A 15,472-nucleotide genomic window follows, 5' to 3' on the forward strand; every position below is an offset into this window, starting at 1 on the left:
ACGCCTTACATAAGAATGATAAGATTAATTACCAGCTCTCAGCGTGCCTGCTCTCCACATAACATTGCTTGTATCTATGCGTTTATAAAAAGGCTTAGTGAGACCTGTTGTTCTGTGCCTTGCCTGCTCAGTCAGAGGATGACATGGCGGAGAAGAAGCGCAGTAATGACCTCCTGCTGAAGGCCATAAACACCTACAGGGAGGTGTCTGAGCTGCCCGACGCCCCCGCAGACCTGGTGAAGGCCACGCTGAAGAGGCGAGCCGAGAGGCAGCAGTTCCTGGGTATGAATACAGCTGACACTCGCTCGGCCTGCTGGGAAGACCCCGTGACCTTTGCTCCTGTGTTTCCTCTCTCTTTTTTTCCATTGCTTGAGAAGCAGATTTCTTCTGTGTGTGGTTGACCCACTTACGACACCTCTGACCCATTTTTGGTCCCCCTGAGTCTGCGTGTGTGGTGGTAGTGCAGTGGTAGCAGAAAAACTTCCTGTTGAGGAATTTCAGATTTGCCTTGCCATTGAAGACACAGAGTTAGAGTATGTGACATGAGTTTCTTATGAGACATAGTGCTGCTATATGTGACATGAGCATCTTATTTCAGACACCTTGTTAGAATATATGACCTGAGTCTCTTCAGTGAGACTTGGTGCTATATGGCATGCTATGTCCATGGCTCTTATGAATTCACTTCTTTAAAGTCAGGAAGAGGGTTTAACCTGGTCAGTTACACCTATCGTTTACATACCACTGGCTTTTTGAACTGACGTGAAATGAGACAAAATCTTCTGGGCAATCCTAATTAAATGCTTATTAATTATGAACCAGCAGAAGTGTGATTGAGGTTAAAAACTGATTGCATAAGTTAAGGTAATCCGTTTTTTAGCATTTATTTGCTCAGGTAAGCAGTTAGGCTTGTTACCCATTCTGAACTACCCGTTCAGCAGCATCAACTTATAGAATGAAAATGCAGCTGGTAAAAAAAAAATCATTAGTGCAATAAAAAGTATGCATATTATTATCTTATGCACAGGGACACTTTGCGGCTCTTTCCATTGATGAGGTTGTGTCCTTGATTTTTCACTTACGTAAAGGTCGTATGCGAGGAGGTCTGGCAACGCTGGAAAGGTTGGTGCAGATTTTTCCGGAAGACATTTCCCTGAAAAATGACCTCGGTGTGGGGTACCTTCTTATGGGAGACAACAAGAATGCCAAGAAAGTGTATGAGGAGGTGAGCAGCTCAATATTGTTATATGTATATATTCCAAGTAGACATCACAAAATCTTTTTACTGAGGGGAGTTTGCTTGTTCTAAAAAGTTTGAGAGCGTATCATGGAACATTGTGTTATGATACGCTTGCTATTATCCGAGGTGCAGGATGCACCTTTGTCCTTGGAGCATTCTTTTTGCTTCATTAATCCACTATTGATTTTCTGATGCTTGGTTGACTTCCCTCCTTCACCCTTCTGCTAGGTCTTGGCCGTGGCACCCCACGACGGCTTTGCTAAAGTCCACTACGGTTTCATCCTGAAGTCAGACAATAAGATCGCAGAGAGCATCCCGTTCCTCAGGGTGAGTGGGTGGCGTGTGACATGACCCACTCGTCTGCATTCGTGACAGGGGGCATTGTGGGTAGTCCCTGCCCCTGATTCAGGCTGCCACGCCGCTGTAAGCAGGGTCTGTGTGCCTGTGGGGGCTTCTGTCACTCCCCAGTAAGGGCTGTCATTCTCCGCTCCCTGTTTGGGGAGCAGTCAGTACCCCAGTGACATAACTGTTTAATTAGCTGAATACATTTGCACCTATTCTGGCCCCAGAGTGTTTTTGTGGGCGAAATATCTTGCAGATTAATGGCCGCATTTTAAATTGCGCACCATTAGTCATTACAAAATGGCTTTTAAATGTATTATGTATTATGTAGAAATAAGATGGATTAAGTGAAAGCTTGGCTAATATAGCAATGAATTACTGAATACTAAGGGCTCTCTGAAAAGACTGCAATACTTCTGTAGGAGTGTGCAGGAAGCTTTTATGACTGTTGTATATTTCTCTTTGACTGACTGCTGTGTATTTCTCATTTCTCCAATAAAACAATGGAAATGCATACAGCTCAATGCTAAGCAGACTGCAGACACCTTCAGTGAAGTGGCATATTAGAGGTTGTACGTACAGAGGAGAGGCGTGGTGTGTTTATGCTTCACTGCGTCCTCTCCAGGAGGGGCTGCAGTCGGGAGACCCGGGCACTGATGACGGGAGGTTCTACTTCCACCTGGGCGACGCGCTGCAGAGAGTCGGAGACAGCAGCGTGAGTTCCAGAGGTGTACTACGGGTTGCCTTTCTCTTCATCAAATTCCCATAACTGTCACGCGCCGCGCGGTTTGATGGCTCGCGGCGTTTGGAGTTGTGACAAGCCAATGCCGTGTGTGGTCGGGTGATTGATGAAAGGGCCGGTGTGAGTCATTTTCACGCACGTACCTGGCTCAGCAGATGGCGCTGTGCTGGTACCCGTGCGGAAGCCAGAATGTCTGCCTTGAGCCAAAATGTCTGCCTTGAGCCAGAATGTCTGCCGTGGGGCCTGAGGAATGCTAACGGCTACCTTGCTGTCCTGCTCAGGCCTACGAGTGGTACGAGCTGGGGCACCAGAGGGGACACTTTGCCTCAGTGTGGCAGCGGTCTCTGTACAACGTGGACAGCCTGAAAGCACAGCCATGGTGGACAGCCAGAGAGACCACCTACACAGACCTGGTCAAGGTACCGTACCTGAACACACCGTTGAGTGTCAATCCCCATTGGTGGCTTGATCATTTTTGGGGCTGCGTAACGTAAAATACATTTGCTCTGTTTCTTATTTCGTAATGGTTTCTCCAGTATAAACACCTGTCATTTGGAATCGTTTGCATAGGTACTGCATTTTGTGATGTAGTGTTTCTGATGCTGTTGGGTACTTATAGTGTGACACTTTATAGCATTTTGAAGATTTTTCATCAGTTGTACGTATAATTTTTTTGTTACACTTTTCATCTATAGAGAATAGAATAAAGTTTTTCCAGAGGCTGAACTTCAGGAAAGTATAGAGTAGCAATATCCGAAACAAGACTCACTAGCACAGAGGAGCCATTTTATTTATAGGCAAACACACACGGCACAAGTTCAGGGCAGATTCCTTTAGTCATGTTTGTCTCTGCTCATGGTGAATGCTGACATTAGCAGTGACACCCATCTGTAGTCTGATAAAAAGTGGCACGAGTTTGAACGCCAGAGGGGACATTTCACATCCTTACGGCAGCGCGTGCTTTAGGATGAAGAAGTTTTCCGTCTGCTCCCCTGATAAAATCTTTTCAGAAGAGCTCGTTCAAAACACAAGCAACGCAGACACTTGGGTGTAAAATGCTGACATGCACTATCCCATGTTTTATGCCAGCAGGCAGATCGTATACAATCGAAAAGGTTTCCCATCCGACTGCTGATGAGCTTTTGCAGGGCAGAGAGTGTATCTCAGGTTATGGATGTCTTCTGTGGTATAAAAGGCAGCAGAGCATCTTCTCTGATGAGAACTGAAATCAGATTCTGCTAGGAAATAAAATGAAATTCAGCTTGTCCTAGAAATGCAATGTCTCTGGGGGATTTTAAAGTGTTTTGTTTAAAATACACTGTCAGCCCTAATCAGTGATTTGGCCCTCTGTGCCGATGCGGGGAATGATTTTGTGTATCATGTTTGTCTTGTTGAAGTAAGTAGTGCTGAAGCATACTCACCAGACTGTGAGCTTCCCGTTTGACTTGATTCCTTCCGTCCTTACTGCAAGGGTTGAGAAAAACCTTCAGTATCCGTGTGCCCTGGCACTGCAGTAAGCTCTGCAGTTTAGCAGAGTAGGGGTAGCTGACCTCACTCACTCAGGTGGCCTTGGCTGTGCTGCAGTGCTGGGGTCTGGCTGGATCATGACCTCGTACGAGCCAAACCAGAGCTCATCAAACAGCCAACTTCCATCTCCAAAGGTGCGGTGCGTTCAGGGTCATGGTGGGCCACGGACGCCCTGAGGACAACAGAAAGCCTGTGCCTTGACATGTATTAAAATACTGGAGCCCTCCCCTCTGTAAAAAAAAACAAAACAACAAAGCACCATTGGCTGGCTGTTTGTAGCATATCTGGCTTTCTTACAGTCAGGCCTGTGGGAAAAGGGACATCAGCAAGTAAACAAAAAAGTTTTTAAAACGCAGACTGGGCTCAGCAACTAAGCCTGTGCGGGAGTCGGGAGCAGCTCCTGTCTGTCTCAAACTCTGAGCGGGACCGATACTGGCAAAGCCTGCGAACAATAGCAGGTCGCCATCCGCGTTTTTATTGTGCTAGGGAGCTGTCCTCTCCCATCAGCCTCCTGCAGTAATGCAGCGCTGGGATAATGCGAGGAGGATTAGCCGTGAAAACAGGGCCGGTGCGCTGCCTCCAGAGGAAGGCCGGCAGGGCCGGAACAGAGAGGGCTGTCCTGTAATGCCCGCGCGGAACTGTCTGGAACATCTCTGACTCACACGTGCACCGGATGCCCATGGCAACAGTCTCTCTGTGTAAAATGGATACCAGCCAGCTGTGCTGTGAAAGGTCATAACCAATCTCCTTGTCAGGCTAAGCGAGCCTGGCCCTGGAGATCCACTGGAAATGTGCTGCAGGCTCGTCTGTGAAGCGGTTCCCTGTCACAACACAGCTTCTCCCCAGAGTTTACTTTTTATTTGATACGTTGCAAAATATGCGTACAGCTATAACTGCATAATATACTAGACAATGTATGAAACATTTTATTTTTATTTTTGCCAATGTTCTCCCATGTCAAAGCAACAAAATTGAATCTGTAAGATTTATCACTCACAATAGACGACACACAAACAGGTACGAATGGAGAACAGTAATTGTGGGCTATGGTTGTTTCTGTCTTCCCCATAGATGAGATGTACGTTAGAGGATTTTGAATACGCAAGCTGTGTGCATATGTGTGTGCGTGCATGTGTGTGTGTGTGTGTGTGTGTTCATACATACTTTTGTGTGTGTGCGTGTGTGTGTGTTCATACGTACTTTTGTGTGTGTGTGTGTGTGTGTGTGTGTGTGCGTGTGCGCGTGTGTACACATTTGTATTACAGTATGCCCTTTCTACAGATGCTGGAGAAGAACTGGAAGACCATCAGGGAGGAGGCGCTGTCTCTGATGGACACCAGCAGGGGGCTCTTTATGCCAGAGGATGAGAACCTGAGAGAGAAGGGGGAGTGGGGTCAGTTCACCCTCTGGCAGCAAGGTACGGCCCCACAACAGCCCCACAAAACTGCCAGACAGGGCCGCGCCCCGCGGTCAGTCCTGGGACACACCTCACATTGTGCCTGCAGGATGTACACGTGTACACTGTCTCCCTCCACACTGCGCACACATTCAGACCGCTGCTGTGAATCTCCACTCTGAAACATCACACCTCCGTTATTGGATTAGAGCTGATTGGTTTGCCTTTATAATTCACTCTAATGGTGTGTAGCCATGCGTGCTTGTACATGTGTTTGCCCTTCAGGCAGAGGTCAAAGCCATGCATACTGCCTCTCTCGCTCTCTCTCTCTATGGATTAAGAGTGAGTGGTCTTAATTGGCAGGCAGGAATAGCTAAGAGACTTGGTGATGCAGTGATTTATCACGTTGAGCTTCATTGTGCTTTCTTGGAAAACACCAGCCTCGAGAGCAATGAAGGTTAAGCCATGCTGCTTCCATTAAAGGGTCCTTTCTGTAACATTTTATTTTTCACATGCCTGTTTCACTAAACATGTTTTAAAACAAGGCTTGTTTATGTGCATTTAAGATGGATGACATTTTCATGATAAGTCTTCTTGTGTGTGCTTTAAACTCCTCAATACGAATGAGCACCTTTATCATTCATCTTTTATTATAAGCTAAATTAAGTTATAATATAACTGAATACCCTGCTGAATGCTTTTAATGCATTTCTGTCAATCACATAACTGACTGCTCTAGTAGTTTTTGCTGTATCACGTCTTAAGTGCTTTCACACAACAGGTTCCGAATCATTCATGGTTGGGAAATGGCTCATTGTAAATTTAAATGGATTCATTAAGAGCGCGATGAGATCTCCTTCAAATGGAATCAAACGGCTGTTAATTCCTGTCAGATTCTCTGAAACAGGAAGCTGTATGTCAGCCAGGGGCTGTTTTCCACACTCGCTGATTACTGCGTCAATACTCTAGTTATTCCCTTGTAGCTTCCTGCTGCTATCTGAGATATCACATTTATGAGTTTTTATCGGTAATACCTGATTTGTGAGACGTTTATTATTGATATTCTCCACGGTGTTCCAAAACTGAGCTGTGTGGGGTCCCAAGGGGTCTTTTGCCAGGGGTTTTTTATTTTTTATTTAAGAATATTTTGTATACATTTTCATATTTCATAAAGTACAGAATTTAGACTTTCAGATGAAATAACCATGCCTGATTTATGCTTGGTGATCATTGTATTTTTAGTATATACATTTTTCCATGTGATAGTATGTAAGGTATCAAACATCAACCAAATAATTGTATTGATGTGGGGATTCACACAGTCACAAGATTGTCATTTTAAGGGACATTACAATGCTTATGAAACTACTTCATATTTGGACTGTGTTCACCGCCTGTACACGGTCACGGCTGCCAGCTCCAGCTCTGTGGAGGAGATGAGGAATATCCTACATTCCCTCCAGTGATTGGCTCTCAATTCACCTCATACGCCTCTCATTGGTGTTGCTCAGCTCCTTTTACTTTCGTTGCCCGCGGTGCCCACACAACGCAAACGCGGTCTGGCGTTGGTCGTGTGGCCTTGTCAGCTCCACGGTCGTCTGTGTCTCCCCTCCAGGTAAAAAGGTGGAGAAATCCTGCCACAGCGTTCCCAAGACCTGCGCGCTGTTGGAGCGCTACCCGGAGGCCACAGGGTGTAAGCGCGGGCAGGTACAGCCACCCCGACGGCATGCCTCCTCCTCTTTCCCTCTCAGGAAACGAGCGGCGCTCTGTCTTTCCCACCATCTCCCTGAGCAAGCCTCCTCCTCAAAGCAGGGCAGGAGAAGGAGGGAGGGAGGGAGGAAGGGGGAGAGAGTGACGCTGAGCGATAGCAAGCAATAGAGAGAGAGTCTGAGAAAGAACCCTCCACAGCTTCATAAAGTAGACAAATGGTTTGGGAAGTTTAACTACTCAGACCGTCTCCTTTCCTGGAGAGCTATATCCTACAGTAGGTTACATTTTATACTTCAGTTTATTTCAGGACATTTTTTTTGAGAAGTTCTGTCCTTAAAAAAAAAAAAGAATCTTTCAGGTTTGCCACTCTCTAGAAAGGTACACATGCTTGTGGCTTTGGCAGTACCCTATATGTGCATTCAATTGTACCCCTAGCCAGCAAAAGATAATTCATTTGCACATTTTTTTTTTTTTGCTTGGAAATTGTACTCGTTTGTACCTGAAGAGAACTTCCAGGGTACATTTGGGGAATTTGAAGAACAAAAACATTCTCCACTGTCACTTTATTTCTGAGAGTCCATGCCCACCCATCTTTAGATAATTTGAGAATGACAGGGGGTCTTTATTTTCAGCCTGTCTGGGTCCACCCCTGCCTCAGGGATAGTAGCACTGACAGGGCGAGGCAGGAAAGGGTGGCTCTATAACTCTGTACTTCCTGTCCCTGTAGATAAAGTACTCTGTGATGCAGCCGGGCACCCACGTCTGGCCCCACACCGGGCCCACCAACTGCAGGCTGAGGATGCACCTGGGCCTGGTCATCCCCGCCCAGGGCTGCAGCATCCGCTGCACCAATCAAACCAGGTCAGCTGAGCTACACAACACTGCAGCCTGCTCTCTGATAGGCTGTCTGGGGTCTCTTCTCAATAAGCACAATTTCTGTAATATATCATGGAGTCGGTTAAACGGATTCATGTTATTCAGTTCAAAGCCTTGCACTTCTCGATGTTACGCCGACTTAAAAAGTTCTGTCAGTGTTTTAATTTCCATGTGCTGTAGCCTTACAGTGCTTGTGATATATCCTGACCGAAGTAATCCACAGAGGATAACAAGATGATGAGTCAATGACACAATTCAGATCCTTGTCCATATGTCACAGGAATTCTTGATTGTATTTTTAGAGGTGGATTAAAGGGAGGCCTGGGGATTATTTTTTAAAGATGTGGTCTGGGGCTCTCACTCATCCCTTTTGATGTGAAGAGGCGGATGTTGTGTAGCCTCATTATGAACAAGCCCCCGGGACAGCTGCCTCACTGGCAGTGGGTAAAGCGGGGCTGTAAATCCTCCTCAGCCGCCTCAGAAAGGGGACTTTCCCTTCTCCGTCTCCTTAACGGATGACTGGGTCAGGGGCCATTTGTCCTCCTCTGCAGCACCAGGCTCCATGTTAATTCATCACTGCAGCCTGAGAAAGACAGTGCGGTCAGACTTACTGACATTTCAAAATATCTGTTGTGAATGTTTTGGGGATGTTAGGGTAGTATTGTCAACAGGGCAAAGCAGTGGTGTTTTCACACCATAATTAATATAGCTCTGGCGAAACTCCATGTAGTAACCATTTATAGTGACTCTCCATTGAATAACACAGAGTGAAAATGCAGATTAACGCTATGAAGTAACACAGAGTGAAACTACAGATCTACTGTAACTCCAGCAAGTACCATGGAGTGAAACTACAGATTAACTCCATGAAGTAACACAGAGTGAAACTACAGATCTACTGTAACTCCAGCAAGTACCATGGAGTGAAACTACAGATTAACTCCATGAAGTAACACAGAGTGAAACTACAGATTTACTCTAACTCCAGCAAGTACCATGGAGTGAAACTACAGATTAACTCGATGAGGTAACACAGAGTGAAACTCCATGAAGTAACACAGCGAGTGTTGTGTCCCCCCTGCTTCTCTCACAGGACTTGGGAGGAGGGAAAGGTGCTGATCTTTGACGACTCCTTTGAACATGAGGTATGGCAGGATGCCAGCAGCTTCCGGCTGATCTTCATTGTGGACGTGTGGCACCCGGAGCTGACGCAGTACCAGAGGCAGACGCTGTCTCCCATATAAAGCACAGGGCTGCTCCAATTCCACTTGAGGTCATGGACACTGTCGTTGCTGTTTTTTTTCTCCCACGCTTTTGAATAGCTTCCATGCTGGGGGGTCCGTGGGACTGGACTATAGTTAGCTGGAGCTCATTCGAATTACTGAAAGTGCTTACAGGAAGAGATTTACTTGTTGATTATAGTTTGTGGTACTTTATGATTAACTAGGGAGTTTGAAAAGGAGGTGAAATGAATACAATTTTCCCACTGGGAGAGCATTATATGCTTTCAGGGAAGGAGTGTAAATGTGATTCTCACATTTCGTTGCTGACACACATTTCAAAAAGGCTTCCTTCCAACACAGATGCTGCTAAGATGACGAACGGCCATTTGGTGCCTGGAGCTGTGTGGCCTTGCACATACCCGGGCCCTCGCTACAGTGTGCACTGCTGCCATTACTGAACCCATCCCATAACCGTGCGTCATTTCTGTCACCATTTTAGAGCTGTAAACAAGGCCTAAGTATAAGAGGAAACCCACAGCCTAGCTGAGTGTAATTGTCATCATACTAAACCATATCAGTAGGCACCACTATCCTTCTGTCACAGACAAATTTGTATTTGTGTGCCCTCCTTTCTTGCACCATTTATAGTGATGCGTAATTTTTGTATTGACAAAAACACTACTTAAAGGGTCATGGATAGCATTTCATGTATAGCACATGATAATTTATGTTTACTGATGAGATATTTCAATGGTAGAGCACTTTCCATGTTGTGTTAGTTTATTTTTTATAGAGGGGAAATCTTAGGAGCTGCACGTAATAGTGCCGGGATATTGAAGTGAATGGTGAGTGGTCGCATTGCCAACTGTTGTTTACTTTTTATTTAGCTGTAATTTGTGCCTTTTTCTTGGGACTAGATCAACATATGTGACATAATCCCCCCCCATACGATGCTGAAAAGTGAACTTGAAGCTTTAAAAAAAGCAAATGTGTTAAAATATGAAGTGAAATAAGATAATATTTTATACTGGAAATGTAAATTTGTGTCCTTTATTATATACTGTATTAAGTTTTTGTCACTGTGTGTAATAAGAAAGTTGTACAAAAAGTTGCAAGAACTGTTATACTTTTAATATATGACACATTTCAGACATTTTATATTTCATTATAGATACAACAGATATTATGTACACAACATATATATACTGTATATACACCCTCACACTATGTATGCCTTTATTTTAGCAGATTTACTTTTTCATGAGGGTATTTTGCGAGAATACTTTGAATGTACCCATTTGGAATTTACCTGATATGTCAGTCATGTCCAATTGTGAAATTTCAGTTTGCTGCCTTCATGTTCATTGCCGATTAGAACAGTGTGGAATCATGGGATTGCAGAACTTGCAGTGCTGCCTCTCTACCAATGGGTGTCGTGCCTCAGATTTTCTCTGAGATTTATTTAGGCTATGCATGCCTTTCTGATGTATAGAAGCAACATGTATTATATCAGGTTCATTTTCTCTTATGTTACATTGTTTTGCCATTATGAGCCACCACTGTTTTTACAGGCCTGTCTGAATATTAAGATTTAAAATTGTTCCAGAGTTGCACTGAATGATGTCGCCTCTTAATGGTTTGTATGACTGAATAGCTTTTACGGTGAAAGAAAAATGAAGCTTTACTCTTGCTTGTAAAATCCAGTGAATGTCTCTCTCTGACAGTGATTAACAGAGGGGTCTGTTATGTGAGTATTTGAACATTGCAGCATTTAGATTCTCTTTGAATGAAGAGGTGTGCCACACACTGGGCATTACCTTAAAAAGGTCCTGTTTTATTGGGAGATTTTTTTCACTGATGACACGTGATGCAATGCTTCTCACTTGTGGAAATAAACCTGTTTAGTTTACATAATGTGTGAATATGCCCCTTTTGTTTTTATGAGAAGGATGCTGATCGTGAGTTCAGGGCATTGGCCTCTCGTCCAAGTGAAACTGAACTGTCCCTGTGGATTTTGTAAATCGAAGTGCATTAAATTTGCTGAGCCCATGTACCTCACAGTATAGGGTGTACATGCTTTCTTGAGATACATACTGAAAACTTAAATAGAAAAAAGAATGTTACTGATTTTTTTTCCCACCATGTGCTAAATAAAAAATATTCTAAGTGTATTTTTTCCTCATATCATCTCTATCTGTTCTCCCATTTTCAGTTTTCAATTTGCTATGCATTTGCATATAAAGGGTATAGGTACGAGTGTCAATCACGCCAATCTGATCTGTGTGTTATCCTCCTTTTTTATACCTGCCTGATCACATGACACTTCCCTGTGTACATCACAATACATGCAATGCACCAGAATTAAAATAGAAAATTAAAAGTATTTTCTCTCTCTCCACCAACCTCCTGCATATAAGGTTTGTTTATGGATCTGGATTTTGAGCCTACAGCCACTGAGACAGACATACAGACAGGGAACTGAAGCTAGATGGAGAGAGACAAAAAAGGATCCAGCAGGACTGACACAACAGGGGTTAAGGGGGGACAAACCCAAATGGCCAATAAGAAGGTGTTTGCGGTTCTCAAAGGTCATATCAGCCTTGAGCTCAGCCTCTGCTACCTAACTTTCCAGCATGCACAGATCTGAAAAGGCCAGAAGCCCAAACCCCCAGGCGGGATCTCTGGACGAGCCGCTCTGATATCACCCAGGTCTCTCTGAAGAGCTGACCAGGAGACACTATCAGAAGTGGGGCAGCCATTCCTGTGGAGGCTCTGGCTAGGAGTGAGGGAAAGGAGGTAAGCTGGCCCTTGGACAGAGCTATAATTGGTGGAGCACATGGTGCTGGATAGCAGCATGGTGAGAGGAGGGCTGGTGTCTCACACACGGGGCCGGCCAAATGTCCGCACGTCACCGCACCTCACTGCTTTGCGATTCCGTCAGAGAACGGAGGGGCCTATAAAATGGAGGGGCAGAGGGAAAATGGAGCCCGGAGGAAAAGCCAGGGTGTTGTAGAGAGGACCTTTAAAGGCACCATGACTGTGACCGCATGTCTGGGGTGGACATTAACTGAGGATTCTGCTTCACAGAGGAATATTATTTTATCAGGGATAGACAGCCAGGGACACTATATACTGAGAGTGTAAAACGTGTGGTATACAGAATGCATAGCAACATTTCAGTCTCCTGCGCTTTTGTCTGCTTTTTTTCAGGATCAATTTCGATTCTACCCTAAATATGTTTATTATTAATGGATAAAAATGACATTAATTTATTAATACATTAAATGCTTGTATTCAGAATGTGTTCTATTTCAACTAGGCCCGTCTATTCCTCAGGGATGGATGTTATCTGTGTTAACATTCTGCAGATTCTTTCCTTGTATTAATGCTGATTTAACGTCAGCCCGGCTGCATTGGGCAGCAGAAGCATTTTGCTTTGTCTCTTTTTAGATTAAAGGCATTTTTCAAAATGATGAATTGTTACGTTTCTTTGTAGTGGTAGTACAATGCTATGAACATTTGTAGAAAATGAGTAGGGAATAATCCGAGACGAGGGGGTCATTACACTGTTTTAACGCACGATGGGGGGTCGAAGAACCACCCGCCGCAAGCCTCAGCGGATTGCGTTAAAACCGTGTAATAACCACCTCGGAGTGGATTATTCCATTTATACCTTATTCCTTACCTTATTCCATCTTTTGCCAAAAAGAAAATACCAATTCGGTGTCAAAATAACTTTTTTTTACCTGTCTACACCTGCGTATAAAGCTCAGTTTCACGTCATTTCTTTGCGAAATTGTTGCCTCCTGTTCGTCAGTGCACCTCTTTAGCAGTTTTGTCAAGCCATTGTCTACCCGTTACGTTCCCAGCCTGTTTTTTGACCAAAGATTATTGACTTCTGTTTTGTTGACCATTGCCTGCCTGTACCAGGACTTTGCCTGCTGTCTTTGTGCTTTTGACCCTCGGAGCAGACTTCGGTCTTGACTCTTGCGCCGTCATCGACCCTGAGCCTGCCTACCGTCTGCCTGTACTTCTGCCCCGCTGACAGCTTTCCTGACTACCGGACTTTTTGCATGGTGTACCGATTACGAGACCGCCTTCTTCCTCGGTACTGTACTTTGGTTTTGGCTGGATTTTATGTGTATGAATTTTATGTGTATGAACATTGCTTGTTTTTTGACTACGCTCACTGGACACTCCCTGAATAAAGTCCTGATGGGACTTTATTACACCCCTGTTTCTGATTCGTGCATTTTGGGTCTAACCCCCCATGCACCCGTCTCACTTTTGTGAGTGAGATTAGAGTGAGATTAGAACAAAACAAAAACCAGACTTGACAGATCATGACTGACAGATTGCAAATGAGGTATTTGTTTGGTTTACTTTAGCTGCTGCTGAAGTTATTTCGTTGACATGCAGCTTGATACACCAAGTTAGTAATCAAGGAAAACAGTGATTTAAATGAACACCAAAGTTGTTGTGGAAAAAATTGGTCATATACATACGGTATATCCAAGATTTGAATATTTTGAATACGGCTTCTTCTGCTCTATCTGTATTCAAATTGGCAATTCATTATATTCTATTACTGAGTTATTCCATTTTTTGTAGAGAATTTATTCAAAGTAATTCAGATTCTACCCTTTCCTACAGCGAAAGGCTATACTTATCGATTTGGCAAATTCTCATACTCTCTCTGCATAATAGACAGTCATGGAGTAATTGGACTGCTTCTTGCTGCTAAAATGGACATATACATAGCATTACCTCTGTGTGTGTAAATAAAAAAATTAGCATTTAACAATGAAATAATTGGCAGATTCAGTGAACCATATAGGTTGAGAAATCTCCTTGAATTATTCTTTGTTATTTATTTATTTTATCCTTTGTGTTGATTTAGTAAAGCTTCATGTAATTGTGTGTTTATACATTATTTCAGTTTTAGTATATGCCCAAACAGTTTTATTTTCAGTGAAATATGTTGTAGAAACTTATTAGAAGTTTCTCACGACCTTCACTTTGGCTGGTATAGGGGCATTGGTGTTGTCTAAAGGAAGAAAATACTCTTTGAATACTCCAAAGCAGCTTATACAGAGACGGTATCCCTGCTGAGGTTGTACGTGTATGTATTACATGATTTCTTTGTATATATACTGTATATTTTAACATTACATCTTCAGTTGGACCTATTTCCTGTGGGGGATGCAGCACGAGGCCACTGTGCTCAAGGGCAGCGCCATGGCTTCCTGGATGAGGGGGTCGCTGTAATGGGGGAATAGTGGAACTCCCACATGCACTAGACGGCAGTCAAAATGCTGGGACTAAAAGGTTTGCTTTGGCAAAGGAGAGACTGCCTTTTCTTTAAACAACAAACCATCAATGCCCTTATACTAGCCATTATTGTACATAGGCAGGAATATGTACAAAACTTTAAAAACATATTAAAACATTCCCTGCACATTTTACATTTGTGTAAAAACTCGGTAATTAATATGGGTGATCTCTAAATAGGCATGGCACATTGCAGTAAGTTAGTTCAATGTGTTCAAAACTGTGGCATGTTGTACCACACCGCTCTCATTTACACAGTGAGGAGGTAGTTACAGTACCTGCCATTTGTGTTAAGATTTCCGGATGAAAGTATCTGGTGCATTTTGTATCTGGTGAAATAAATTAAAGTACAGTATATTGACTTTGAAATGTAGTTACTTATCTACAAATGATTAGTATGTGTGTATAGACATTACTTTGTTTTCGATTGGAAAGCTTCACTGCTGAACAAACCTACAAACCTACACACTTCCACCCCAATTTTTCTTCTGTTTTTACGACGTTAGCCAGCAGGCATTGTTTAGTGGAGCTGGACTGAGTAATGGTTTAAATATACTGGCATGGTGTGTGCAGTATGAGTCATCATTGAGTCAAACTTTTGATTGAGTCATTCTTTCTCTCTGTGTGCTGTGGCCTGTTGTGCCTCCTGTGGTTTTTTGGTGGATGGGATTTAAACTTGCTTTTGAGAAGGAAGATTGATACCAAACGGAAGCCAAAAGCACATTACTGTGTGATGTCAGGGCGATTGTGAATGTTCCTATGTGTGAAGTGAGACCGAGCCAAGAAAACACACCTAAGGGTCAGCAGCTCGCTGCTTATCTCGAGAGTGAAAAGGTGAGGGCAGGGACTATGCTTTAAATGAATAACAGCTCACCTTCACAAAATGGAGACTGTGGCCAAGGCCGAGGTCAGGTTGAGTTGTATCAAGTGTGTATCAAGTGTTTGTCATCAAGTACGATGGATGGAAAAGCATTAAAGTGCAGAGTAAATGATAATAATCACTTGAGAAAGTATGAAATACTACTGTAGGTTGTTTTTACTGCAGCCTTTGACGTTACTGTGGGGGGGGGGGGGGGGGGGTTCTG

General features: G+C 43.7%; 1 protein-coding gene across 8 annotated transcripts in view; it reads left to right on the plus strand.

Moving 5' to 3' along the window:
- unm_hu7910 (un-named hu7910) overlaps window positions 1-11,227 on the plus strand; it is a 53,277-nt gene extending 42,050 nt beyond the window's left edge. For all 8 annotated transcript variants that reach the window (XM_061238040.1, XM_061238042.1, XM_061238044.1 and 5 more), the window contains 9 exons: window positions 132-282; window positions 1,089-1,225; window positions 1,469-1,567; window positions 2,208-2,297; window positions 2,606-2,743; window positions 5,133-5,268; window positions 6,863-6,954; window positions 7,685-7,818; window positions 8,927-11,227. In XM_061238040.1, coding sequence (XP_061094024.1) covers window positions 132-282; window positions 1,089-1,225; window positions 1,469-1,567; window positions 2,208-2,297; window positions 2,606-2,743; window positions 5,133-5,268; window positions 6,863-6,954; window positions 7,685-7,818; window positions 8,927-9,077 — 1,128 coding nt within the window. In that variant the 3' untranslated portion in view covers window positions 9,078-11,227. The remainder of the gene's footprint in view (window positions 1-131; window positions 283-1,088; window positions 1,226-1,468; window positions 1,568-2,207; window positions 2,298-2,605; window positions 2,744-5,132; window positions 5,269-6,862; window positions 6,955-7,684; window positions 7,819-8,926) is intronic.
- Window positions 11,228-15,472: the final 4,245 nt, after the last annotated feature.

This window comes from Conger conger, chromosome 4 (assembly GCF_963514075.1).
Source record: "Conger conger chromosome 4, fConCon1.1, whole genome shotgun sequence".
In the NCBI taxonomy this organism is placed as follows: Eukaryota; Metazoa; Chordata; class Actinopteri; order Anguilliformes; family Congridae; genus Conger; species Conger conger.